General features: G+C 65.7%; 1 protein-coding gene across 3 annotated transcripts; it reads right to left on the reverse strand.

The window, feature by feature from the left end:
- Positions 1-1,165: 1,165 nt before the first annotated feature.
- Positions 1,166-12,583, reverse strand: PRRT3 (proline rich transmembrane protein 3). Of its 3 annotated transcripts, none has more exons than XM_045025160.1 (4): positions 12,539-12,583; positions 5,781-7,258; positions 5,363-5,494; positions 1,166-3,773 (listed from the first exon to the last, which is right to left on the reverse strand). In XM_045025160.1, the coding sequence occupies exons 2-4, from the start codon at positions 7,231-7,233 to the stop codon at positions 1,759-1,761; spliced, it is 3,600 nt and encodes a 1,199-aa protein (XP_044881095.1). In that variant the 5' UTR covers positions 7,234-7,258; positions 12,539-12,583; the 3' UTR covers positions 1,166-1,758. The 3 variants fall into 3 exon arrangements, with proteins under 3 accessions (XP_044881095.1, XP_044881096.1, XP_044881094.1); XM_045025161.1 differs by lacking the exon at positions 12,539-12,583 and adding an exon at positions 12,190-12,229; XM_045025159.1 differs by lacking the exon at positions 12,539-12,583 and adding an exon at positions 8,030-10,226.
- Positions 12,584-24,159: the final 11,576 nt, after the last annotated feature.

Below are 24,159 nucleotides of genomic sequence, written 5' to 3' on the forward strand. Positions count from 1 at the left end.
GGGCTGGCCAATGGGGGGGGGGGGGAGGTGGCTGCCTCCTGCTGGGTACCAAGGGCTTGTGGGCGGCCAGGGCCCCCCTGTGTCTGGGGGCTCCCGGCCTTCGGGGGGGGGGCAGTGCATGAGCCCAGCCGGCTGCAGGATCAGGCCCCGCGTGCGCTGGGCTGACCCAGGTGAGGGAAAACAGCCCCCCCCCCCTTGGGCTTCTGGTGCCCAGCAGGGGAACCCCCATGTGACTCCCCCCATCCCACGCAGACTCTGCAGGGGACGCCCCAGCACCAGGCACGGCCCCCCCCCCGCCCACTGCAGCCCATGGGGGGGGGGTGTGACGAAGTGGGACTGTTCGCACTGGGGGCTGGGTACAGATCCTAAGTATCTAGCAGCAAAAGGCCATGCAGCCAAATGCCTGAAGCTCTGTCTCCTAGCAACGGATGGCCGGGCCCCTCCCTGCAAAGGTGCGGGCTAAAGGTGTTGGAGACAAAGGGGTCAGGTGACCTCCTGGCCCGGGAAAGAGGCAGAGCAGAGAGGAGGGGGCTGGGCAGGTTGGAGTTGGCTGGAGAACAGAGGGGAGGCAGGGAGACCGGGCTCTGATCCCCGAGGGGGGCTGTGGGGCCCCAAGATGGACCTAACCGGGGGGATCCTGTTATCTGTGCCTGCAAGACCTGTGCTGGACTGTGTTCCTGTCGTCTAAATAAACCTTCTGCTTTACTGGCTGGCTGAGAGTCCTTGTGAAGCGGCAGGGAGCCCGGGGGTGCAGGGCCTGACTCCCCCACACTCCGTGACGGGGCGGAGAGGTGCACCAGTCTCGGGGGCTGAAAGGCTCAACCGGCTTATGGGAGACATGGGCTGGGGGGGCCTGGGGACGGTGCAGAGTGGGATGGGGAAGGCGCCCCCCCCACACTTGCTCTGGCCCAGGAACCCTTCATTTGCCTCCGGGGCCAGTTTTGGGCTGGGGGGCCACCGGGAGCCAACCCCACCCCAGCCCATAATGCAGGGCACTGGCAGGGCCTGTCCCCCCCTCCCCCGCGACCCCAGCATGCAGCCAGGGGATCGCCCTGCAGGGTACAGCCCCGGGCGATCCCCCTGCCCGCCCCCCTGCGACGGGCCCAGCTGCAGGGAAGAAATGCTCCAGCACCGCGGGGGGGCTCGTGAGAGCAAGTTTATTTCCTTCTTTTGGCACAAACAGACCCACAGCCACAGCCCCCCCTACCCCTGGGCCTGCACCTCTTTGCAGGCAGGGGCCCGGTGGGGGCTGCCCCCTGGGATCAGGGCAGGGAGCTCCTGTCATGGTGCCTGTGCAGTGCTGGTCCCTGGGGCAGCCTCACCCCAGAGCTGCTCCCTGGTGGGGGACTCAGCCCTGCCGTGCCCCTGGGTCCTCCTTAGCTAAGGCCACCTGCCCCCCCCTGCAGCAGCCCTGGCTCCATGGGCCGGGTGCTCCTCCCTGGCCTTGGCCCTCACTCAGCCGGAGCCAGCGCTGCCCCCAGCCCCGGCCTGGCTCTGCAGCGTGGGCTGGGAAAGTAAGTCCTCCCCCCCCCCGTGCTCGTGTTTCCTGGGCTGGCCCAGCTCCCTGCCCCCCCCCCCCCCCAGTGCAAAATCTGAGCTGGGAAAATAGATCTCCATAAAAATCACTGATGGGGGTTGGGGGTTGGCACTAGGCCAGGCTGGGGCCAGCAGGGAGCCCTCAGTCGTGGGCTCCCCCTGGCAGGGCGCCGGCTGCTCTCCTCCGCACGGTGCTGAGGGGGGCTGCCCTGGCCCTGCCCCTCACAGTTCAATGGTGTCACTGGACAGGCTGCGGGAATCCACCTGCTTGCTGAGCGCCAGGAAGCTCCGCCTGGCTTCGCCCTCAGAGTCTGCGGCCCCTGCCGCGGTGCTGGGCCCCGGGGCCTCCTCGGGGAGCAGCGGGGCCCGGCTGGGCGTCTCCTCCAGGGGCAGGCTCTCCAGCGAGGAGAGGCCGTGCCGCCAGGGGTTCCAGCTGATCTTCAGGGAGCCCTTGGAGAAGCTGTCCAGGGAGCTGCCCGAGATGGCGCCCTCGGTGGGGGGCTCGCTGGGCAGGCCCTTGCTGGGGGGCAGGCTGGCGCTCTGGGAGGGCAGGTCGCTGAGCGAGCTGCAGCGGGCCAGGCTGTACAGGTAGTCGGGGTCGCTGCTGCGCCGCTGCCAGGCCTTGGCGGGCAGCAGGGGCTCGGCCATGGGCGTGAGGGCAGGGCTCCTGCGCAGCGAGGAGCAGGAGTCCTGGCGCGCCAGGCGCCCCGGGCACTGCAGGCTGGAGCGCAGGAAGATGCTGTCGCGCACCAGGTGCTCCTTGAAGAGGGCCTCATCGATGCTGCGGCTCAGGCTGATGGGCGAGGGCGGGCGGAACTCCAGCTCCCCCAGCGACAGCACCGACTCCTTCTCGAAGCAGACGCTGGTGTAGGAGCGCCCCACGCGCGCGGCATTGGGGCACTTGGGGCTGACCGCAGGCCGGCCCAGGGAGGAGGGGGAGCCCCCGGCAGAGAAGGCCTCAGGCGCCCTCCCCTCATTGCTGTCCTTCAGCGCCCGCAGGTGCAGCTGCTCGGGCGGGTTGCGGATCAGGCTCTTGCTGATGTCGGTGCTGGCTGCCCGCTCCTGCATGCCATTGGCCCAGTCGTAGCAGTTGTTGGGGTACTCGGGCGCCTCGGCCTTGCGGTAGGTGCAGAAGTGGCGGACGAGCTTGGCCCAGCAGGTGTGGTCAGCGGAGCCGCAGCACTGGCAGAAGGGGTGTGAGGCCACGAAGCACAGGCCAAAGGCCAGCAGCAGCTCGCAGACTCGGAACCAGAACTGCACGAACCACCAGAGCCAGGAGAACTCCCCTGGCGGGCCCAGCACCGCCCCCAGCCACAGGACCCCGTAGGCCTGGAGCCCACAGCACAGCAGCCCCAGAGCGCTGCACCCCAGCAGCACCCGCGGGCAGGGGCCCAGCGCCTGGCCAGGCAGCTCCTGGGGGTCCTCACAGCCAAGCGACACCCGCTGGGCCTCGCCCGGCCTGGCAGCCTGCTGGGGCCGCAGCTGCCAATATGCAGCCAGGTTGGCCAGCATGAGGGAGGTGCCGCAGGCGCAGGAGAGCAGGTGCAGCCCCACGCCCAGCACGGGGCTCAGCACGGGGCTCAGCAGGTCGGCTCCCAGCAGCACGGTGCTCTGGAGCGCAGCCAGCGCAGCCAGCAGGGGCAGGCTCTGCAGGGGGGGCGGCAGCAGCTGCAGCTGGGCCACGCGCAGGAGCAGCAGCAGCAGCAGGGCGAAGGCGCTGAGCAGCAGCGGGAAGGGCGCGTTGTACAGCAGCCGCACGGCCGGGGCGGGCAGCCTGGCCCTGGCGCCGTAGGGGTCGCTGAGGAGGAAGGTGGCGCGGAGCAGGCCGGCACCCAGCAGCAGGGCGTTGGCACCCAGCGTGTAGGGCAGGTGGGGCAGGTCCAGGAGGGGCGAGCCGATGAGGCTGGCCACGCAGACCAGGCTGAGCAGCAGGAAGAGGGCGCTGGCGCCATAGACGTGCAGCTCCCAGGCAAAGCCGAGCGTGCGCTGCAGGTCAGCCCAGCGCAGCAGCGTCTGGTTGGGCTGCAGGAGGCTGCAGGCCCCACTGGCATGGGGGCAGGGCAGGCTAGAGGCAGGCACCGTGGCTGGGACGCTGGGCCCAGGCTTGGGCAGAGGGGGGCGCTGGAGAGCTCGCTGGGTGCTGACTCTGATCAGACCCCGCTGGGGAGTGGCTGGGGACTGGGGTGGGGTGGGCACGGGGGCCGTGGTGCTGCCATGGCCAGGAGGTCGGGTCCCATCTGCAAACAGCAAGGAGCACATTGTCACCAGGGCGGCGTGTGCCACCTCCCTGCAGAACGTCCTACAGCTGGGCTGCTCCCCACCCGCTGGCCCTCTCCCCTCCCAAGGCTTCCAGCCCCCTTGCGCCCCCCAGATCTCGGTGCCAGTTTTGCACTGCTCTGCCAGCGGATCCAGCAGCCGGCCAGGGCTCCTGCTGCTCAGCCCCATTCCTTGCATCCAATCAGCTGCTGCCAGGGTCCCCATCCAGGGCAGAAGCCTGAGCCCCTCACCCGTCCCCTCTGGACCTCCCAACGGGGCTGGGCACCAGCAGGAGCAGCAATGGGCCTGGGGCTGCCGTGGGAGATACTTGAGTGCTGGGGCAGGGGGAGGGAGAGGGGCTCTATCCTTCTCTCCCTGACAAGTTCAGCCCCAGGCGCCCATGGACAGGGCAGGGTGTTCCCCCTCCCAGCACGGCCGAGCCCATCACCAGCAGGGAGCCCTGCCCCGCTCCCCGCACCAGCTCCCTGAGGGCTCTGGGCCAAGCCCTGTCCTGCATTGGGGCAGGGGGGGAAATCCCCTGGGCCTGGACCATTCACCCACCCTGCGGGGTCTGGGCACGCACCCAAGTGCCCCCACTGCCAACCCCCTGTGGGTAACTGGCCCCCGCTCAGTAAGTACCCACAGTGCCCTGCGGCCGCAGCGGCAGATACCCGGGCTCCGGTTCTGGCTGTGCCCGGCGTTCTCACTGCACCCAGGGTGCTGTGGCCAGCCCCCCGCCCAGCACCCATGCTCTGCACGGGGAGGGGCCTGCAGGGCCGTGCTGCCAGCTCCGGCTCCAGCCCAGCCTGTTCCCTGCTCCTGTTCCCAGCACCTGGCCGAGGCCGGTCCTGCCCCTGCGGGGCTCTTGCAGGCAGCCCTGATGCAGACGCCTCCTGCCCGCAGCTTTTGGGGCTGCTCCCGTCACAGAGATGGGAGAGCTGGGCCCAGGGCCGGGCCTGCAGTGAGTCAGTGCTGGGCCAGGCCTGCACTCCGTGCCGCCCCCAGGAACGAGGGTTTGTCCCAGGCAGGATCAGGGCCCACGGAAAGCCCAGCCGGATGGGCGGGGGGGGGGGGGGAGGGGATTAACACCATCACTAGGCACAGCCCTGATTGAAGCTGTCACTGAGCTGCTCCCTGCCCCCAATCCCCTTAGGGACCAGCCTGGCTCCTCTGACGCCATCAGTGCCCCTGTGACCCCCCGACTGCCTGGCTGGGGGCCAAAGCCCAGCCGGCCCTACAGCTCCTGTCTGGCCCAGGCCTCTGACGAGCCCCTCTGCTCTGCAGGCATTCAGGCTGCCAGGGCCTGACCCCCCCAGAGGTGCCGGGGGGGAGCCCCTCGACAGCCCCACTGGCACCTCGCAAGACGGGTCCCAGCACCCCCCAGGAGCGCCTCTAAACTCTGCATCCTCAGTCCGCAGAGGGCGGGGTAGGACTGGGCTGGTTGGGACCCATTGGGGCCATCTCTGAGCCCACGGTGCCCAGGCCCTGCCGGGGCAGCCCCCAGGCCCAGCTGCCTGTGGTGGTGGGACAGAAGGGCTGGCTGAGGCACAGGGGCGGGGTCCCCCATCACCTGAGTGCAGCGTCCCCGGCGGCGGCAGCCTGGGGGCAGAGGGGGCCGTGGAGGTGGCGTTCACGGGGGTTCTTGGGTCCACCGCTCCCCGGACTCGCTGTGGGGCCCCAATCTCCTCCTTTGCTGCAGCCCCTGAAACAGAACCAAGGGCCCGGGGGCCTCAGGTGGCTGCACCTGCTGCCCCACGGCCGTGCAGACTCAGCCTCGCTCACCCATGGGTGCTGCTGCCCCAGCCTTTCCCGCGGCCACAGGGTGGGACAGCAGAAGGGGCATCCCAGTGCCTTTGGCAGAGGGCGAGGCCCCCGGCCAGGGGTGACAGGCTTGTGGGAACATGGGGAGGTGCCCGTGGCTCCAAAGGAGGGCAGGGAGGGGACCCCGGGAGCAGCCCCCAGCAGCCGCATGGGCTACTCACACGTACCTGGGCGAGGAGGCGTTGGGGCAGGCGACGTTCCCAGGCTGGTGTGGAGGGTGGGCCTGGCGTGGGGGTGCTCCGCTCCCTGTTCTGCACCAGGAGCAGCTTTCCTGGGGAGGTGCGGTGGCTGGGTCGCGGATCCAGGCAGCGCCCGCCGAGTGCTTCTCTGATGAGCCGAGAGCCCCTCTGTCCAGGCCGGGGCTCTGGTTTCCGTCCGGGCTGGGGTGAGCCTCCAGGTGGGGCTCCCGGGGGCTGGGGGAGCCGGCTCTGCCAGGCGGCCAGCGCTGAGCACAGCGGGAGGAAGACCAGGCCACATACCAGCCATGGAGCCCTCTGCTCCAGGCGTCTGCTGCGGCTGGGAGGTAGCAGCAGGCCTAGCAGCCAGGCTGGCTCCAGGGACCCACCATGCCTCCGGCTGGGGCTGGCCATCCCTGCCTGTGGGGTGCGGGGGCAGCCCCTGGGCATTGCCCCAGGGAGGGAGGGAGTAACCCTGGGTGTAGGAAGCCCGGCCCTTCTCCCAGACATGCTCCAGGGGTTCCCTGGGCTCCCGGGGGACATTGGCCTGAGGGGCCGGCTGCCCCTTCCCTGGAGCCCAGCTCACAGGCTGGCCCTCCTGACCCACGCTCCCAGGGCCTGCGTCTGCCGCCTGCCACCCCTCGGCGCTGCTGGCTCCTGCTGCGGAGCCCGGCCTGGCCGCCAAGGTGACAGTGGACACCGTTGGCCTGGGGTGTGGCGTCCCAGCTGTGCCAGGACTGTCCTGCCCAGCAGGGCCTGGGCTGCTCTCTGCCCCAGGAGGCCTGGCCGGGCTGGGGAAAACTGGCTGCAGGCTCCTGGGCTCTGAGCCCGAGGGCCGTTCTCTGCTCTCGAAAGCCAAGGCTCCTGGGCTGCCTTCGGTTCTCAGAGCCCCGGAGCCCGGCGTGGGCGTGAAGGGCCAGCTCCCCGAGCCAAGCCCAGTGTGTCCCCGGAACGTGGCAGTGGCTGGGCCAGCGCCCACAGTGCCAGCAGGTCCCGGAGCCGGGGGCACCTCCAGCGTCTGCTGAGAGTCGTCAGCCCCCAGGAGCAGGGGCCACGCCGGGGGTGGGAGAGCAGAGCTTCCTGCTGGGGCAGGGGGGGTCCCCGCGTCATGGCCGATGGCTGCAGAGTGGGCAGGATTGGAGCCTCGCCACAGCTCATCATCCGGCTCTCCAGCCCCACTGAAGACCAGGCTCCCCCCTGGGGCAGCCAGCGCCAATGGGGAGAGGGCTGGCAGATCCTGGCGGGTCCAGAGAGCCTCTTCGGAGGGGCTGCCCAGAGGGGGCCACCCAGCCAGCTCCTGCACCCAGCCAGGGCCCAGGGAGGCTCCTGCAGCCCATGGCCTGGAGTGTCGCTCACTGCTGAACGGCTGGGGCAGGGGAGAGGCTGGGAGCAGCGCCGGCCCCAGGACCAGGCTCCAGGCAAGGAGCTGCGCTGCAGTCGCCATGGCACACTGCTCCCTGCTCTTCACCCTGCAAGAGAAAGCAAGAGGCAGCCTAAGGGCGAGCCGGCCCTCGGGGATGGGCCGTGCCGTGCAGTGCCCGGGCCAGCGGGGAAAATGGCAGGCAGAGCCAGAGACGACGACATGCCGAGAAGCCTGGAAAAGAGCAGTCGGGCCTTGCAGCCAGCGAGGGAGGAGGGGGTGGAGCCAGGAGCCGTGCACATGCAGAAGCAGCCCCAGCTTGCATGCACACCACCATCTGCTCTTCTGGATGCTGCGAAGACCCCCAGCTGCTGGATCTCCTGTCAAATCTCAGGGCGCCAGCCTCCCCAGGCTGGACCAGGCAGCCTGCCCACTGCCCCCGAGAAGGGGACGCTCAGGCCTGTTGTTCCTTCCCCAGGGTTCCCCTCCCCACTGGAGGAACCTTGTTAGCAGCCCCTGCTGCAGGGCTGGGCTCAAGGCTCCAGCTCCCACCTTAGTGTGGGCACCCAGCCCGGGGGCTTTGCCCCCTGCCTCCCCATGGCACCCACTGCTGCACAGCCGGCACAGAGCAGGTGGGGGCAGCGGGACCACTAGGGGAGCGGATCAGTCCTCCTTGGGGAAGGTGCAGCCACCACCCTGCTGTGCCAAGGGAGGCTGTGCACTTCCCTGCAGCAGTGCCCTGCGCAGGCCCCCTCCCAGCTGGCTGGCAGAGTCAGCGAGCCCTGGGGCCGCCACGCAGGGACACAGGAGTTGCAGCTGGCCGCCTCAAGGCACCACAGGCCCCGGCCCCTCTCCCCAGGCAGCCCAGGGCCAAGTTCACCTTGGCAGCATCCTCCAGCTCCAGCTCCAGCAGCAGCCCGGTGATGGGGATGCTCAGGCACAGCTAATGGAGCCCAGCACGCCTGATCAGAAACAGCTGTTAACCCTTCCCCGCCACAGTGCCAGCAGGCTGAGCACAGGCCTGGGGCCTCCTGAATTCCAGCCCCGGGCACCTGCTGCCCAGGGCCTGTGCTGGGCAATGGGGGGCCTGGCTTGACATAGGCAGGGAGAGTGTCCCTGGCCCATTTGCCAAACGCTGGGAATGGGCGACAGGGGATGGGTCACTTGGTGATTCCCTGTTCTGGTCACTCCCTCTGGGGCACCTGGCATTGGCCACGGTCGGCAGACAGGACACGGGGCTGGATGGACCCTGGGTCTGACCCAGTGTGGACGCTCTCATGGGTGTCTCGGGGAAGTGGAGGGTCTGGGGGGGCTGGTGCCCGGGCAGGGGGGGCCGTGCCATGGCTGAAGCACTGGCCACTGCTGACCCTGCCTCTGCCCTTGAGCTCCTGTGGGGCCAGGGCCACCCCCAAAGGACAGGGCGGAGCTCTGCAGTGGGATGAATGCCCAGAGCTGTTGCTGAATGACAGAATCTCCAGCCAAGCCAGGCTCTTCTCCTCTCCCTCTGACACGTTCTGGGTAGCCACGACACAGGGCCCCATGGCTCTAGCCCCCCCGCCACCCCACCCACACCTGAACTCCTCACTGCCCCACTCTGGGCACAGGGTCCCTGCTCTGCAACACGGAGAGACCTGCCATGCCCCAGCTCTCGCTGCCCAGCCCCCGGGCAAGGCCCCTCCTCTCCCTGGCCTGTTTCCAGCCGGGCCCAGGCTGTCTCTGGTGGGCATGGCAGGTCTTAGGCCAGGCAAATGCTGCCATCAGCAGCGCCAAAGCCAAGCTACTGTCCCCGCAGCCATGGAGCTCAGCCCAGCAGGGCCCTTCGCCCCACATCTCAGAGCACGAGGAAGGTCAGCCAGCAAAGACGCAAAGAGAGCAGTGGCTGCCTGGCTCGCTGCCTGCTCGGACCACTGGGGAACTCCCGCCCAGGACCCATAAGCCAGGCCCCAGCAATGGTGAGGTGGATAGCTAGCGAGGGCTGGCACTGCCTCTCTCGCCCCCCGCCTGGGGATCCTGCACGGCACATCAGCCTCCAGCTGCAGCTGGGAGAAGGGCTGGTGTCATTCTGGGGTGTATTAACAGGAGTGTCGTATGTCAGACATGGGAGGGGATTGCCGAGCAGAGCGGGACACTGGCGAGGCCTCAGCGGGGGTTCGTGTCCAGGTCTGGGGGCCGCACTGTAGGGCAGATGTGGACAAACTGGAGACAATCCTGGGAGAGCAGCACAAATGATGGAAGGTTTAGAAAACCTGCCCTGGGAGGAAAGCTTTAAAACCAGGGCCTGTTTAGCCTGGAGAGCCGAGGACTGAGGGGGACCTGAGAACAGTCTTCACGTCTGTTAAGGGCTGTTCTGAAGAGGACGGGGATCGATTGTTCTCCATGTCCATGGAAGGCCAGACAAGAAGTGATGGGCTCAATCTGCAGCCAGGGAGATCTCGGGTAGATATTCGGAAACCCTTTCTCCCTCTCAGGGGAGCTAAGCTCTGCAATAGGCTTCCAGGGGAGGCTGTGGGATCCCCGTCACTGGAGGGTTTTGAGCACAGGTTGGACAACCCCCCGCCAGGGATGGTCCAGGGTTATGCGGCCCTGCCCCAGCGCGGGGGCTGGACTTCACTAGTTGCCCTTTCAAGGTCTTTTTCACCCCCAACATTTCTCTGATTTCTATTAACTCTGTGACAGGGCACGGCTGGGCACCGGGGACCCTCAGCCCCACTGAGCGGGGGCTGGGCACCGGGGACCCTCAGCCCCACTGAGCGGGAGCTGGGCACCGGGGACCCTCAGCCCCACTGAGCGGGGGCTGGGCACCGGGGCCTTTCCAGGTCCCTTCCAGCCCTGCTTTTCTCTGACTGTTTTCTGCCTCTCTCCACTCACCCAGGGCCTGGTGTGCACCTGAGGCCCCAACTGCCCAGAATGTGCCCAGGGCAGTGGGGGGCTGCTGGGTGGGGAGCGTGCAAGGAGCGTGCGGGGAGCACACCCAGGCATTAGCTCAGCGCTCATGAACGGCCTGGCTGGTGCTGAGGAGCTGGGAGACACTCGGGGACTAGGATGCTCTATGACCTCACCGGCGGCAACGAACCAGACTCCCCATTTTCCCTTCCTGCCCCAAAACCCGCATCCCCTCACCTCTGCATCTCCCACCCCATCCCCTTCCTGTCCCAAAACCCCCATCCTCCCACCCCTCTGCATCTCCCATCCCTCCACCAACCCCCTACCTGCCCCATAACCCCCATCCCCTCACCTCTGCATCTCCCACCCCATCCCCTTCCTGCCCCAAAACCCCCATCCTCCCACCCCTCTGCATCTCCCATCCCTCCACCTGCCCCATCCCCCCCGCATGTCCCATCCCCTTCCTGCCCCATAACCCCCATCCTCCCACCCCTCTGCATCTCCCATCCTCCCACCAACCCCCTACCTGCCCCATAACCCCCATCCCCTCACCTCTGCATCTCCCACCCCATCCCCTTCCTGCCCCAAAACCCCCATCCTCCCACCCCTCTGCATCTCCCATCCCCCCACCTGCCCCCTTCCTGCCCCATGCCCCCCGCATGTCCCACCCCCCCTCATGTCCCATCCCCTTCCTGCCCCATAACCCCCACCTCCCCCACCAACCCCTACCCGCCCCATAACCCCCATCCCCTCACCTCTCTGCATCTCCCATCCCCCCCACCTGCCCCCTTCCTGCCCCACCCCCCCACATGTCCCATCCCCTTCCTGCCCCATAACCCCCATCCTCCCACCCCTCTGCATCTCCCATCCTCCCACCAACCCCCTACCTGCCCCATAACCCCCATCCCCTCACCTCTCTGCATCTCCCACCCCATCCCCTTCCTGCCCCAAAACCCCCATCCTCCCACCCCTCTGCATCTCCCATCCTCCCACCAACCCCCTACCTGCCCCATAACCCCCCTCCCCTCACCTCTGCATCTCCCACCCCATCCCCTTCCTGCCCCAAAACCCCCATCCTCCCTGCCCTCTGCATCTCCCATCCTCCCACCTACCCCCTACCTGCCCCATAACCCCCATCCCCTCACCTCTGCATCTCCCACCCCATCCCCTTCCTGTCCCCAAATCCCCATCCTCCCACCCCTCTGCATCTCCCATCCCCCCACCTGCCCCCTTCCTGCCCCATCCCCCCGCATGTTCCACCCCCTCACATGTCCCATCCCCTTCCTGCCCCATAACCCCCATCCCCCCCACCAACCCCCTACCCGCCCCATAACCCCCATCCCCTCACCTCTCTGCATCTCCCATCCCCCCCACCTGCCCCCTTCCTGCCCCACCCCCCGCATGTCCCACCCCCATCCCACCCCATAACCCCCATCCCCCGGCCCCTCCGCATCTCCCATCCCCTCACCCCCTTCCTGACACATAACCCCCATCTCCCCACCCCTCTGCATCTCCCATCCCCCCACCTGCCCCCTTCCCAGCCCACCCCCCCGGCATCTCCCGTCCTCTTCCTGCCCCATAACCCCCTTCCTCCCACCCCTCCACATCTCTCATCCCCCCACCTCCCCCATCCCCCCCGCATGTCCCACCCCCTTCTCGCCCCATCACCCCCATCCCCTCACCTCTCTGCATCTCCCACCCCCATCCCGCCCCATAACCCCCATCCTCCCACCCCTCTGCATCTCCCATCCTCCCACCAACCCCCTACCTGCCCCATAACCCCCATCCCCTCACCTCTCTGCATCTCCCACCCCCATCCCGCCCCATAACCCCCATCCCCCGGCCCCTCCGTATCTCCCATCCCCTCACCCCCTTCCTGACACATAACCCCCATCTCCCCACCCCTCTGCATCTCCCATCCCCCCACCTGCCCCCTTCCCAGCCCACCCCCCCGGCATCTCCCATCCTCTTCCTGCCCCATAACCCCCTTCCTCCCACCCCTCCGCATCTCTCATCCCCCCACCTCCCCCCTTCCTGCCCCATCCCCCCGCATGTCCCACCCCCTTCTCGCCCCATCACCCCGCATCTCCCATCCCCTTCCTGCCCCATAACCCGCATCCCGCCACCCCTCCGCATCGCCCATCCCCCGCATCCCACCTCCGCCCAGCAGAAGCGGGGGCCGGTGCCCAGCGCGGCCCGCCCCAGTCCCGGCCCCGGCCCCAGGGCACCGTCAGGCCCCAATCCGCGCCCCCAGCCCCGCGCGGGGCCGAGCCGGGCACCTGGCGCTGCTGAGCCGGGCCCCGCTGCCCCTCCGTGCGGGGGGGACGCAGCACAGAGCCCCCCCGGGGCCCGCTGCCGCCCCTCACCTGGGGCCTCCGCACCGATGCCAAGCGCAGAAGGGCCCGGCCCGGCCCGCCCCGCCATCGCGGGCTCCCCGCCAGACCAGCCGCGCGCCCATCACCGTGGCCCCGCGCCCGGCGCAGCCAGAGCGCTCCGGGCCCCTCACCTGCTCCCCGGCTCTGCCCCGCCGCGCTCCCGGGAGCCCGGTCCGCTCCAGTCACGTGCCGCGGCACCGCCGCTAATGGGCCGGGCCGGGCCGGGCCAGGCCCCCCCCCGCGCCGGGATTAGTCACGGGCCACGTGGGCTCCAACCTGCCCAGACCCGGCCCCGGCCTGGGGGCGGGCAGGGGAAATAGCAATGAGGGGAACTGAGGCATATGGAGAGTCCAGGGGTGGTGGGCTGGCAGGGGCTGCGGGTCGGGAGTGAGGGGCACCGGCAGGGCTGAGGGGGGAGCCCAGGGCTGGGCTGGCAGGGGCTGCGGGTCGGGAGTGAGGGGCACCGGCAGGGCGGGGGGGGGAGCCCAGGGCTGGGCTGGCAGGGGCTGCGGGTCGGGAGTGAGGGGCACCGGCAGGGCTGGGGGGGGAGCCCAGGGCTGGGCTGGCAGGGGCTGCGGGTCAGGAGTGAGGGGCACCGGCAGGGCTGGGGGGGGAGCCCAGGGCTGGGCTGGCAGGGGCTGCGGGTCAGGAGTGAGGGGCACTGGCAGGGCTGGGGGGGGAGCCCAGGGCTGGGCTGGCAGGGGCTGCGGGTCAGGAGTGAGGGGCACCGGCAGGGCTGGGGGGCCCAGGGCTGGGCTGGCAGGGGCTGCGGGTCGGGAGTGAGGGGCACCGGCAGGGCTGGGGGGAGGGGGGAGCCCAGGATTTGGACAGCAGGATTTAAGGCTGTCTGCCCAGCTCCGTCTCTCTCTGCCCTGTCTGGCTAAGCGGGCGACTTACACTTAAAATGGCCTTCACCGAACAAGGATCCCCCTCCCCCCCAGTCCTGGCAGAAATCTTTCCCAACCCCCCTCCTCCGCCTGCAAACAGCCCCCCCAAGCTCATCAGCGGAACCAGCTCCCCACAGGCCAGGACCCACCAACTCAGACCCTGCCAGAACAGGTGCAAAACCTGCAGCCACATCCCCCCACGAAATGTGGCACCTCACCCAGGGCACTCACTGGGGGCTCGAAGGCACTCGCGGGAAGATGGTAAAAGATAAGAACCCCCCACGGCCCGGGGTCAACCCTCCCCAAATGATCCCTCGTGTCTGAGCTCTGAGTCCTGCTCCGAGGAGCCTGCCCGGCACCTTCCAGGGCAGAGCCTGGGAGCGTCAATTCCCCACTCTTGGGTTTAATAAAGACACAAGCTGAACCCCACTAACGCCCTCGTTGTCCTGTGAGGGGAGAGGCACTAACAGGCCCCCTGCCCGTGTTCACTTCTGCTGAACAATCCGTCCAGCGTCTCTGGGTGTGTCTGCAGCAAAAACCCAGGCTGCCGGGCCAGGCGGCGGGCTGAGGGGCTGCCTATGGCCCTGTACATGCTCAGTGAGCAGGCCGGAGCCCCCCCGGCCCCTGGGGGGAGCAGGCCAGGGGACCCCCGGCCCCTGGGGGGAGCAGGCCAGAGCCCCTCCCGGCCCCTGGGGGGAGCAGGCCGGAGCCCCCCCCGGCCCCTGGGGGGAGCAGGCCAGAGCCCCTCCCGGCCCCTGGGGGGAGCAGGCCAGGGGACCCCCGGCCCCTGGGGGGAGCAGGCCAGAGCCCCTCCCGGCCCCTGGGGGGAGCAGGCCAGGGGACCCCCGGCCCCTGGGGGGAGAAGGCCAGAGCCCCTCCGGCCCCTGGGGGGAGCAGGCCAGAGCCCCTCTGGCCCCTGGGGGGAGCAGGCCAGGGGGGAGAAGGCCAGAGCCCCTCCGGCCCCTGGGGGGAGCAGGCCAGAGCCCCTCCCGGCCCCTGGGGGGAGCAGGCCACAGGGCTAGGGAATCCTGGCGGGACCCCCGGGCTGAAGCCTGTGTGAGCTAATTTGCTAGTCCAGGGCCCTGGAGAAGGGAGCCGTGTGTCCCCACGACAGGCTGCCGGCCCTGCCAGCACGGCCAGCCCTGGGCGAGGGCTGCCCCAGGGAAACAGGCAGCTCCTGCCCCCTCAGAGGGCATCTCTCATGCAAGAGCTGGAGCTGAGCCCCACCAAACTCAGCTCTTGCCGGAAAGGGCCCAGCCTGCCAGGGGCTCGGTGACCTGCAGGGCACGGCCTGGAGCAGCTGGCCCCCAAGGAGCGAATCTCGCACCGTCAGGAAGCAGCTCTTGTCTGGACGATACATTTCTCAGCTAAGGACCGGAGCTCTCCGGAGCTGACACAGGCAGTGCCCCAGCTGGGCCTAAGGGCGCAAACCCGCCACGAAACACACCGACAAACGAGCAGCGGCCAAAGAACATAACGTCACAGCTGCAATTCCTCCCACGGTGCCAGCCTCACGGTAACTTCAGAGGGGTCCCCATGCGTGTGTAGATACACACCTGCATATTCCTGCACGCACACACACGCATGCACACCCGCTCACCCCCACCCCATGTGCAAACACCCCCCACGTGCACACACACTTGTGTGCACACCCCCATGGGTGTGTAGATACACACCTGCATATTCCTGCACGCGCACACACACACACACACACACACACCCCTGCTTTCTCTCTCTCACACACACACACACACACAGACACCTGCTCACCCCCCCATAGGCAAACATATCCCTACATGCACCCCCCGTGTGCGCACCCCAGTGTGTGTACATACACACCTGTATATTCCTGCGTGCACACACACACACACACGCACACCCCATCACGCCTCCGCGCGCACCCCCCATGCGTACGTGTAGACACACGTGCATATTCCTGCACACACCACACACAGACATGCACACCCACTCACACATCCACTCACCAGTGCGCACATACACCCCCATGCATGTGCACGAACACCCATGTGCTCACAATCCCCATGTGCACCCCCCTTTTTGCGCACTCACCCCCCCCCAGCGCGCACTCACACACAATGTAGGGGGCCCAGTCCGGCTCTCAGCCCTTAGGCACTCCCAGCTTTCCGGGTCCCTGCCCAGCTGCAGGGCCCCCCGAGTGCGTGCACTGGGACAGTCATTGCTCACATGCTCCCATGCTATTTTTCCAGCCCTGCAGCTCCAGAGCCGAGACCCTTCTCCCCTGGGGCAGAGGAGCGATAGGGGCAGGACTAGGACGTTGCCTGCGCATGGAGGGTGCCAGAGGGTCCCTGGCTATTTGTGAGCCAGCGGAGGCATCTCAGGGAGCAGGATTCCTGCGCTGGCCTGGCTCTTGGAGCAGTGTTGTCTAGTGGTTACAGACAGCACAGCTAAGCACGTCTGCCTGCCAGGACCCCCCGAATGGATCCCCCTACTCCTGGGGCAGGGCCTGAGGCCTTGCTCAGCTGAAAGGGGTGAAGGGCCCAGAAATACGACTTGCCAGGAGAGGAGGGGCTGGGAGATGAGCCCACAGCTCAGCACCTGCTCCGGGCACAAGGGCTGCCCTGGTCACCGAGCCCTTTCGCCTCAGTCGGCAGGTCCGGGCGCTGAGCCACAGGCCCCCACTAGCACCCCAGGAAGAGGGCACCTCCCCCTCCTGCTGCCCCTGGGCAATGCCCCCCCCGGCACTGAGGAGACACGGACCCAACCTGGATCTCTGGGGGAGGAGCAGCTTGGGCACGAGCTGGGAGCTGGCTGGGGGTGGCACCTCAAGGACCCAGAGGGGACCCACAGACCTCTGCCAAATGTGTCTCCCCCTGCAGCAGAGCTGCTCCTGGCCCCGCCCCCAGCCTGCCCTGCAGCCGCCCCGTGACCCCAATCTCCACGGGATTTGCAGAGCATGTGATGGGCTGGGGCTGGGGCTGGAGCCCAGCGAGCTGGGCAATGCCAGAGGGCCTGGCAGCTAATCCGCAGGGATTAGTGCAGGGGAGGCCGGGAGCCAAGGGGGCGAGCGGTGCCCAGATGGGGGGGGAGGGCAGAGCACACAGACCCAGCCTGGGCCCCGGCGTGGGGACAGCCAGCAGGAATCAGCATAAAGCACCTTCCTCTGCTGGGCCCCTGCTCCCCACCCCGGGCGCGGCAGGGCAGGGCCTCCAGCGGCATCTCTCAGCTGGGGAACCTGAGGCAGGAAAGGACTTGGCCAACATCCCTGAGACTTCCCGGCAGAGCTGGGACAAGAACTCGAGCCTCAACTCACTGCTCTAACCCCCTCCCAGAGCCGGGGAGAGAACCCAGGAGTCCTGGCTCCCAGCCCCCCTGCTCTAACTACCAGCCCCCACTCCCCTCCCAGAACCAGGGAGAGAACCCAGGAGTCCTGGCTCCCAGCCCCCCTGCTCTAGCCCACCAGCCCCCACTCCCCTCCCAGAGCCGGGGAGAGAACCCAGGAGTCCTGGCTCCCAGCTCCCCTGCTCTAACCCACCAGCCCCCACTCCCCTGCCAGAGCCGGGGAGAGAACCCAGGAGTCCTGGCTCCCAGCTCCCCCTGCTCCAACCCACCAGCCCCCACTCCCCTCCCAGAGCCGGGGAGAGAACCCAGGAGTCCTGGCTCCCAGCTCCCCCTGCTCCAACCCACCAGCCCCCACTCCCCTCCCAGAGCCGGGGAGAGAACCCAGGAGTCCTGGCTCCCATCCCCCGCCTGCTCCAACCCACCAGCCCCCACTCCCCTCCCAGAGCCGGGGAGAGAACCCAGGAGTCCTGGCTCCCATCCCCCCCCGCTCCAACCCACCTGCCCCCACTCCTCTCCCAGAGCCGGGGAGAGAACCCAGGAGTCCTGGCTCCCATCCCCCGCCTGCTCCAACCCACCAGCCCCCACTCCCCTCCCAGAGCCGGGGAGAGAACCCAGGAGTCCTGGCTCCCAGCCCCCCTGCTCTATCTCCCCAACCCTCACTCCCCTCCCAAAGCCGTGGAGAGAACCCAGGAGTCCTGGCTTCCAGCCCCCCAGCTCCAACCTGCTGACCCAGCTCCCAGCCCCCCATGGGGCAAAGTCCAGCTTAGACTGGGGCCATTCATAGAATCGTGGGACTGGAAGGGACCTCGAGAGGTCGTCCAGTCCAGTCCCCTGCACTCATGCAGAACTAGGTATTAGCTAGACCATCCCTGACAGGTGTTTGTCCAACTTGCTCTTAAAAATCCCCAGTGATGGAGATTCCACAACCTCCCTGGGCAATTTATTCCAGTGTTTAACCACCCTGACAGTTAAGGAGTTTTTCCTAATGTCCAACCTAAACCCCATGAGCTGCCCCTGCCAGTACCCAGCCCCCAGCACTGGCAGTGCTGGGGCACTGAGCCCACCAGCCCTACGGAGGGTGTCAGGGATCCAGACTCAGCTGCCACGTGACACTGGCTGCTTGTTAGTGTCACGGCATCCCCGGGCGATGCTCTGGAACTGCTCCCCACCAAGCCAGGCAGGCAGGGGCGGCTCTATAAATTACACTGCCCCAAGCAAGGCGGCGCGCTCGCCGCCCTTCCCCGGTCCCGCGGCCGGGGCAGAAGCGTCTGCGGCGGGTGCGCTGGTCCTGCGGCTCCGGTGGAGCATCCGCAGGCATGACTGCGGGAGCTCCGTCCGAGCCGCGGGACCAGCGCGCCCGCCGCAGTTATGCCTGCGGGAGCTCAAGCGGAGCCGCGGGAAGAGGGGACCCTCCGCAGTCGTGCCTGCGGCAGGTCCGCTCGTCCCGGGGCTCCGCTGGACCTCCCGCAGGCATGACTGCGGAAGGTCTGCCGGAGCAAAATGCCGCCCTGCTCCGACAATGCCGCCCCACGCGCCTGCTTGGCGCGCTGGGGTCTGGAGCCGGCCCTGCAGGCAGGACTCTGGGGAGCCTCCTCTCCCTCAGAGCAGCCTGTCTGCAGGGCAAGAAGCTCCCATGGCTTCACCTCCTGGGTCTCTCCTTGGAGCATTCAGCATCCCCTGCCCCTCCGTGCGCTTCCCACAGCCAGTCCACCCAGGCGGGGTCCTGGGGGGGCCACAGGGTCCTGCCCCCCCACTGCGCAGTCAGACGTGACTCTCAGCCAGCCAGTAACACAGAGGTTTATTCGATGACAGGAACAGGGTCTAACACAGAGCTTGTAGGTACAGAGAACTGGACCCCTCGGCTGGGTCCATTCTGGGGGGCAGTGAGCCAGACCCCCACATCTGCCCTCACTCCTCGTCCCCAGCCAGCTCCAGACTGACACCCCTCCAGCCCCTCCTCTCTGCTCAGCTCCTTTCCCGGGCCAGGAGGGCACCTGACCTCTTTGTCTCCAACACCTTCAGCCGGCACCTTTGCAGAGGAGGGGCCCAGACCATCAGTTGCTAGGAGACAGAGTGCCAGGCATTTAGGTGCACTGGCCCCTTGCTCTGCAGCAACCAGACCCCCTGATCCCCCCACCTGGATACTTAAGAACTGCAGAGGGGACACTGAGGCACCAGCACCGTATTCAGAGCAAACATTCAGAACATTCCCAGCTCGTCACAGTTAGGAACTGCCTTTCTGCAGGCAGCCCCTGGAGCCCATCCCCGGCCGGGCACGGGAAAGGCAGAGAAGGGAGTGGGGCTGGAAGGGAGCCCCCACAGCTCAGCGGAGACAAGGGGATGCCCAGCTCTGAACACTGGCATGTGGAGTGCTTTGGCGCATTGCCCCTCTCGGAACGGGTCACCCCCGGCAGGCTCCAAAAGTCATGAGAGTTTTAAAGGGACCTGGGTCAAGTCTGTCCTTGGTTCTCTGGTTTCTGACCCTTCAGGGGACATGGTGCAATGTGCCTTGCCAGCAGCAGGGCTAGGATCTCCTGTTTAAATGAAGGCTGAGAGGCTCCCTTCGGTGCTGGGCTTTAACCGGGGACAGCATGTGAGCGTGGGGGAGGGCAGACTGCTGGGGAGGGACCAGGGCCAGGCTGGAGTGCCGAGCACTTCACTGGAGTTGTGGCTTGTTCCAGCGTTTGCTCACAGGCTCTGGGATTGTCAGCTTAGCACTTCCAAGGCCCTTTGCAGTCGGTCCCCAGCCAACCCACCCTCTCTTAGTGGCTGTTGAGCTGACTCCTGCCTCTGACCGGCCACCAGGCCAGCCTCCCTCGCCCGCTCTGAGGTTTCGAACCTCCCCTGCTGCCCCTCCAAAGCCACCTCATTGTCCTCCTGCACAGCCCTCCTTCAACAGCTCCGGCTGCTTTGCCGCGATGCCCCGAAACACGTGGCCAGGTCTCGGCTGCTGGTGCTGAGCTCACGGCACTGGCTGTCTCCAGCTGTTGTCTGTTGTTACTATTTATAACACACATTCTTTGAAGCAGGGTCTCTCTGTTCTGTGTGCACAGCTCCAAGCACAGCAGGGTCCTGGCTCAGAGCTGAGGCTCCTGGGTGCCCTGGTAATACAGATATGTGACAAAACCTCATATTTCAGGGCTGAGTTGATCCACTGCAGGGACCAGGAAGTAATGTTTTTCTCTCACATGATACTGTGAAGCTGCCCAGGTGCGTTTTCGGGTGTCACTTCCCTGTCTCTGAGCCTCAGGAGCTCTGATCTGATATGGTTCGGAATCGGTACCTTTTGCAAAGAAGCAGTGTACACGGTCACACTTGCTTACCGAAAGCAAAGGCCTTACCAGAACCCTGCTGTGTGCACTGATCATCCTCATCCCCAAGTGAAGCAAGGGCAGCCCCATCTGTAAGCACGGTAAAGAAGGGTAATGCACAGAGTGTGTGTTTTCCGTCCATTGCACAGAGGACCCAGCTGGGGAACAGGGCTCCTGAGCAGCTGCTTGGGTCTTTCCTCTCACAGCCCGGCAAGCAGGACGGGTGCCCTCATTCCAACTCCCATGGAGCTGGCGTTGCTTTCCTGTGGGCAGCGTGTGGGCAGTGGGGGACGCTCTCCTTTCTGTAAAAACAACGAGGAGTCCTTGTGGCACCTTAGAGACTAACACATTTATTTGGGCTTAAGCTTCCGTGGGCTAAAACCCACTTTGTCAGATGCACGGAGTAAGAGATACAGGAGCAGGTATAAATACATGAGCTCCTGTATCTTTTACTTCATACAGCTGTTGAAGTGGGTTTTAGCCCACGGAAGCTTATGCTCAAATAAATGTGTTAGTCTCTAAGGTGCCACAAGGACTCCTGTTCTTTTTGCGGCTACAGACTAATGCGTCTACCACTGAAACCGGTCTCCTCCCTGTGTGTGCCCCTGCTCTGTCCCTTCAGATGCCAGGCAATGTTACGGGGCTACTCGGAGTCCCATGTCCCAGACACACGAGCTGTGGTGGCAGAGTCAGCAGGTGGCACTGCTGATACAAGTCTCAGCTGCAAAGACTGTGATTATGAAGGTTATTACTTCACAGCAGGGCTGGCTCCAGGCACCAGCTCAGCAAGCAGGTGCTTGGGGCGGCCAAGGGGAAGGGGCGGCACGTCGGGCTCTTCAGAGGCAATTTGGCGGCGGGTCCCTCGGTCCCTCGACCTGCTGCCGAATAGCCGCCGAAGAAGAAAGCGGTGGAGCCGCCACCGATCGCGATCTCGGCTTTTTTTTTTCCCGCCACTTGGGGCAGCAAACCCCCTGGAGCCGGCCCTGCTTCATAGGTATATTCCAGTAGCACTCGGAGCCCCTCCAGATCAGGGACGGGGAGTGTTCAGTGGCGTGCGCACACCTGGCACAAGGTCTCTGCCCCGAGCAGACTGCAGTCTAAGACAGTCGGTAGCTCACAACTTTCATACTCCAGCAGCGGGTCAGCCTCCCAGTGCTGGGGCGGGTGCCAAGCCTGAGTGCGGCTCAGACCCGGCATGCTGGTGTGAGACGTGGGGCACGTTCCCTAGGGGCTGGCTTAGCGCTAGGGTTATAGACTCAGAGAGTCCCAGGCCGGAAGGGAGCCCGGGACCATTGAAGCTGGCCTCCTAGAGCAGATCTGTTAGGGAAACGTTGGCATGACTTTAAAATTGCCAGTGACGGAGAATCCACCACGAGCCCCTGGAAACTGTTCCAGTGGTTAGTTACTGGCACTGTTCAAATGTCCGTCCGATGGCCAGTCTGAATGTGTCCAGCTCTGCTCGCTACAAGCCACTGGCTGCGGTTCTGCATCCCCCTGCTGGACTGCAGAGCCCATTCTCCAGAATTTGCTCCCCGTGTAGGCACGTACTGACCGTACCCTAATCACCCGGATCCTTCCCTTTGTTATGCTAAAGAGCCTGAGCTCCCGCAGTCTCTCACTAGCAGGTAGGGTTTCTCATCCTTTCATCAGTCTCATGACTCTTCTCTGAACCCTCCCCAGCGTGTCAACATCCTTCTCGAACTGTGAGCACCAGACCTGGCCCCAGGACTCCAGCAGCGTCGCACCAGCCCCAAGTGCAGACGGAAAAGCTCCTGTTTACTCATCCCAGGCTCCCCTGAGCTCTTCTGGCCAGAGCAGCTCCTGTTCAGCTGCTACCTGCCTCTCAAAGGCCTGCCCTTGTGTGGGTGCCGATCAGTAGCTAGAGGCACTAGCGCGCTCCCTTGCTCTGGCCTTTCATGCACCCTGAGCACAGTTAAACTGGTTCAGTCCTGCAGTCCCACAAGGCAGGCTACAGACTCCTTCCTTCATGCACTGATTCCCATGCACCGCGGTGCAGCTGCTGCTGGTCAGACGCTGTGCAAGCATGCCGTTCCGGGGCTCACTGCTAGTGCCTAGGGAGGGCCTCTGTGACAGAGTCACAGGTCTGACGCTCTGGAACTGCTCCATGTGAAGCCAGCCAGGACTCTGGGTAGCGTGGCTCTCCTCAGGGCACTCTGTCCAGGACAAAAAGCTTCCTTGGCTACAGCCTTCCCGGTCTGACCTCGGAGCATTCAGCATCCCTGTTCCCTCCGCACACTTCCCCTTGGTGGGGGAAACCAGAGGGCCCTGCACCCCAACTCCGCAGTCATTGGTGCCTCTCAGCCAGCGCTGTAAAGCAGAAGGTTTATTAGTCGACAGGAGGCTTGTTAGCTCAGAAGTCAGTGACTTTCAGCAAAGTCCATCTTGGGAGGATCCCGGAGTAACTGGGATGCCCACTTCTCCTTGTCCAAGATTGCCTCCTCCTAGCTTGGTGCACTCTCGACCGGAGAATCCACAGTGGCCTTCGCAGTGGAGGTGGGGTCACTGCCGAGTATCGCGTCCAGCTCTTTGTAGAACCAGCAGCTCGTGGGCGCAGCACCGGAGTGGTGGTTTGTCTCCTGCGCCTTGTGGTAGGCGTTCTGCAGCTCCTTCACTTTGCCGCTGCACTGCAGTGTGTCCCGGTCATGGCCCCTTTCTGTCATGCATCTAGAAATCTGTCTGTAGGTGTCATCATTCCTACAGCTGGAGTGCAGCTGGGACTGGACAGCTTCCTCTCCCTGAATGCTGGAGGTCCAGCAGCTCAGCATTGCTCCAAGCGGGGGATGGCCTGGTGCGTGGAGCAGGCCTGGCCACCTGGAAAGAGGGGCTGAGACCACTGCACATGTCACCGAGCAAACAGGAAGGGGACTTTCAAACCTGCAAAGGAATATACAGGGCGGGGCTGCCGGTTGGTCACCTGAGGGCAGGGCAGTAGAGTTCAAACCGATGGCCAGAGAGGTGAGAACAGGCATTGTGGGACACCTGCCGGAGGCAAATCACAGCTCTGTAATCGACCAGGGTGTCTACACCGGCCCCACAGCGCTGTACCCCCGGCACAGGAAGGTCTACGCCTCTTGGGGTGGGTTTTTTACAGCGCTGCATCTGCGCAGCTTCTGCGCACTGAGTGGCTTGGCAGCGTGTGCACCCCGGGAGTTACCGCGCTCAGAGCTGCTTTACTGCGCACAAACTCATCAGTGCAGACAAGGCCAAACTCTTCACCTCCAAGGGTCCATAGCTGCTGGGTTTGAGCTCCTGGCCTTCAGAGCCACGACAGAGAGCTTGTGCGCTGCCCAGCCCACATCAGATACAACGCGCACCAGTGGCTTCCACCCGTGTTTGCGAGTCAGCAGTGGGACACTGGGTAGCAGGATTCTGTTCCTGGTGCTGGGCCCAGACTGGGGGTAGTGGTTACAGAAAACAGAGTGAAAGGTTAACAACCCCCTGGTTTGGGCTCAGACTTCCAGCTGGACAAGTGTGAGTCTCTGCAGCTCTCTTCGATTCAGGCCAGCGCAGACCCCACCTCTGATTGTGGTTTAGCTGCTAACGGGTGATTTACAGAAGCACCTGCTGTGAGATCTGCCAGGCTGTATTGCAAAGTAGATGAGACTTGGCTCGGGTAAGCTGGAGCCCTGGGCTCTGTTCCCAGCTCTGGCTGAGGTGACCTTGTGCAAGCTGTGAGTTGTCTTATCTGTGACACCGATGAATGATAGGAAGGGCACTTTGCCATGAACAGGCCCTGGAAATATGTGTTAACTACTCATGCTAAGCCAGTGTTACCGGTAACATGCTGAGGCCAGGTCTATGCCACAGACCTACATGGGTGTAACGATGTCACTCAGGGGTGTGAAAAATCCACAGTTACCCTGACCAACCCCCGCCCCCCATGTAGACAGGACTATATCGATGGGGGAGCGTCTCCAGGGACAGCTTCCGTCTCGCGCCGAGGGGGTTAACAGCGCCAACGGGAGACGCTGCCCCACTGGCGTAGGGGCAGCTTCACTTAGGCGCCGCAGCTGCCCAGGGCAGGGGGTTAAGCGTAGACCTGCCCACAGGCAGGGGCGGTGAGTTGTATGGGCCTGTGATGCCTGGGCTCCACCAATGTTCGGGGTCGGGTCTCTCCCCCGTCCCCGCCTGCCCTGGGCAGCAGGTGGCTTTCCCCTGCAGCTCCATGCTACGAGGGAGCGGTGCCTGCAGAGGGAGGAGGGGAGGAGGCGC

This window comes from Mauremys mutica, chromosome 7 (genome assembly GCF_020497125.1).
Source record: "Mauremys mutica isolate MM-2020 ecotype Southern chromosome 7, ASM2049712v1, whole genome shotgun sequence".
In the NCBI taxonomy this organism is placed as follows: Eukaryota; Metazoa; Chordata; order Testudines; family Geoemydidae; genus Mauremys; species Mauremys mutica.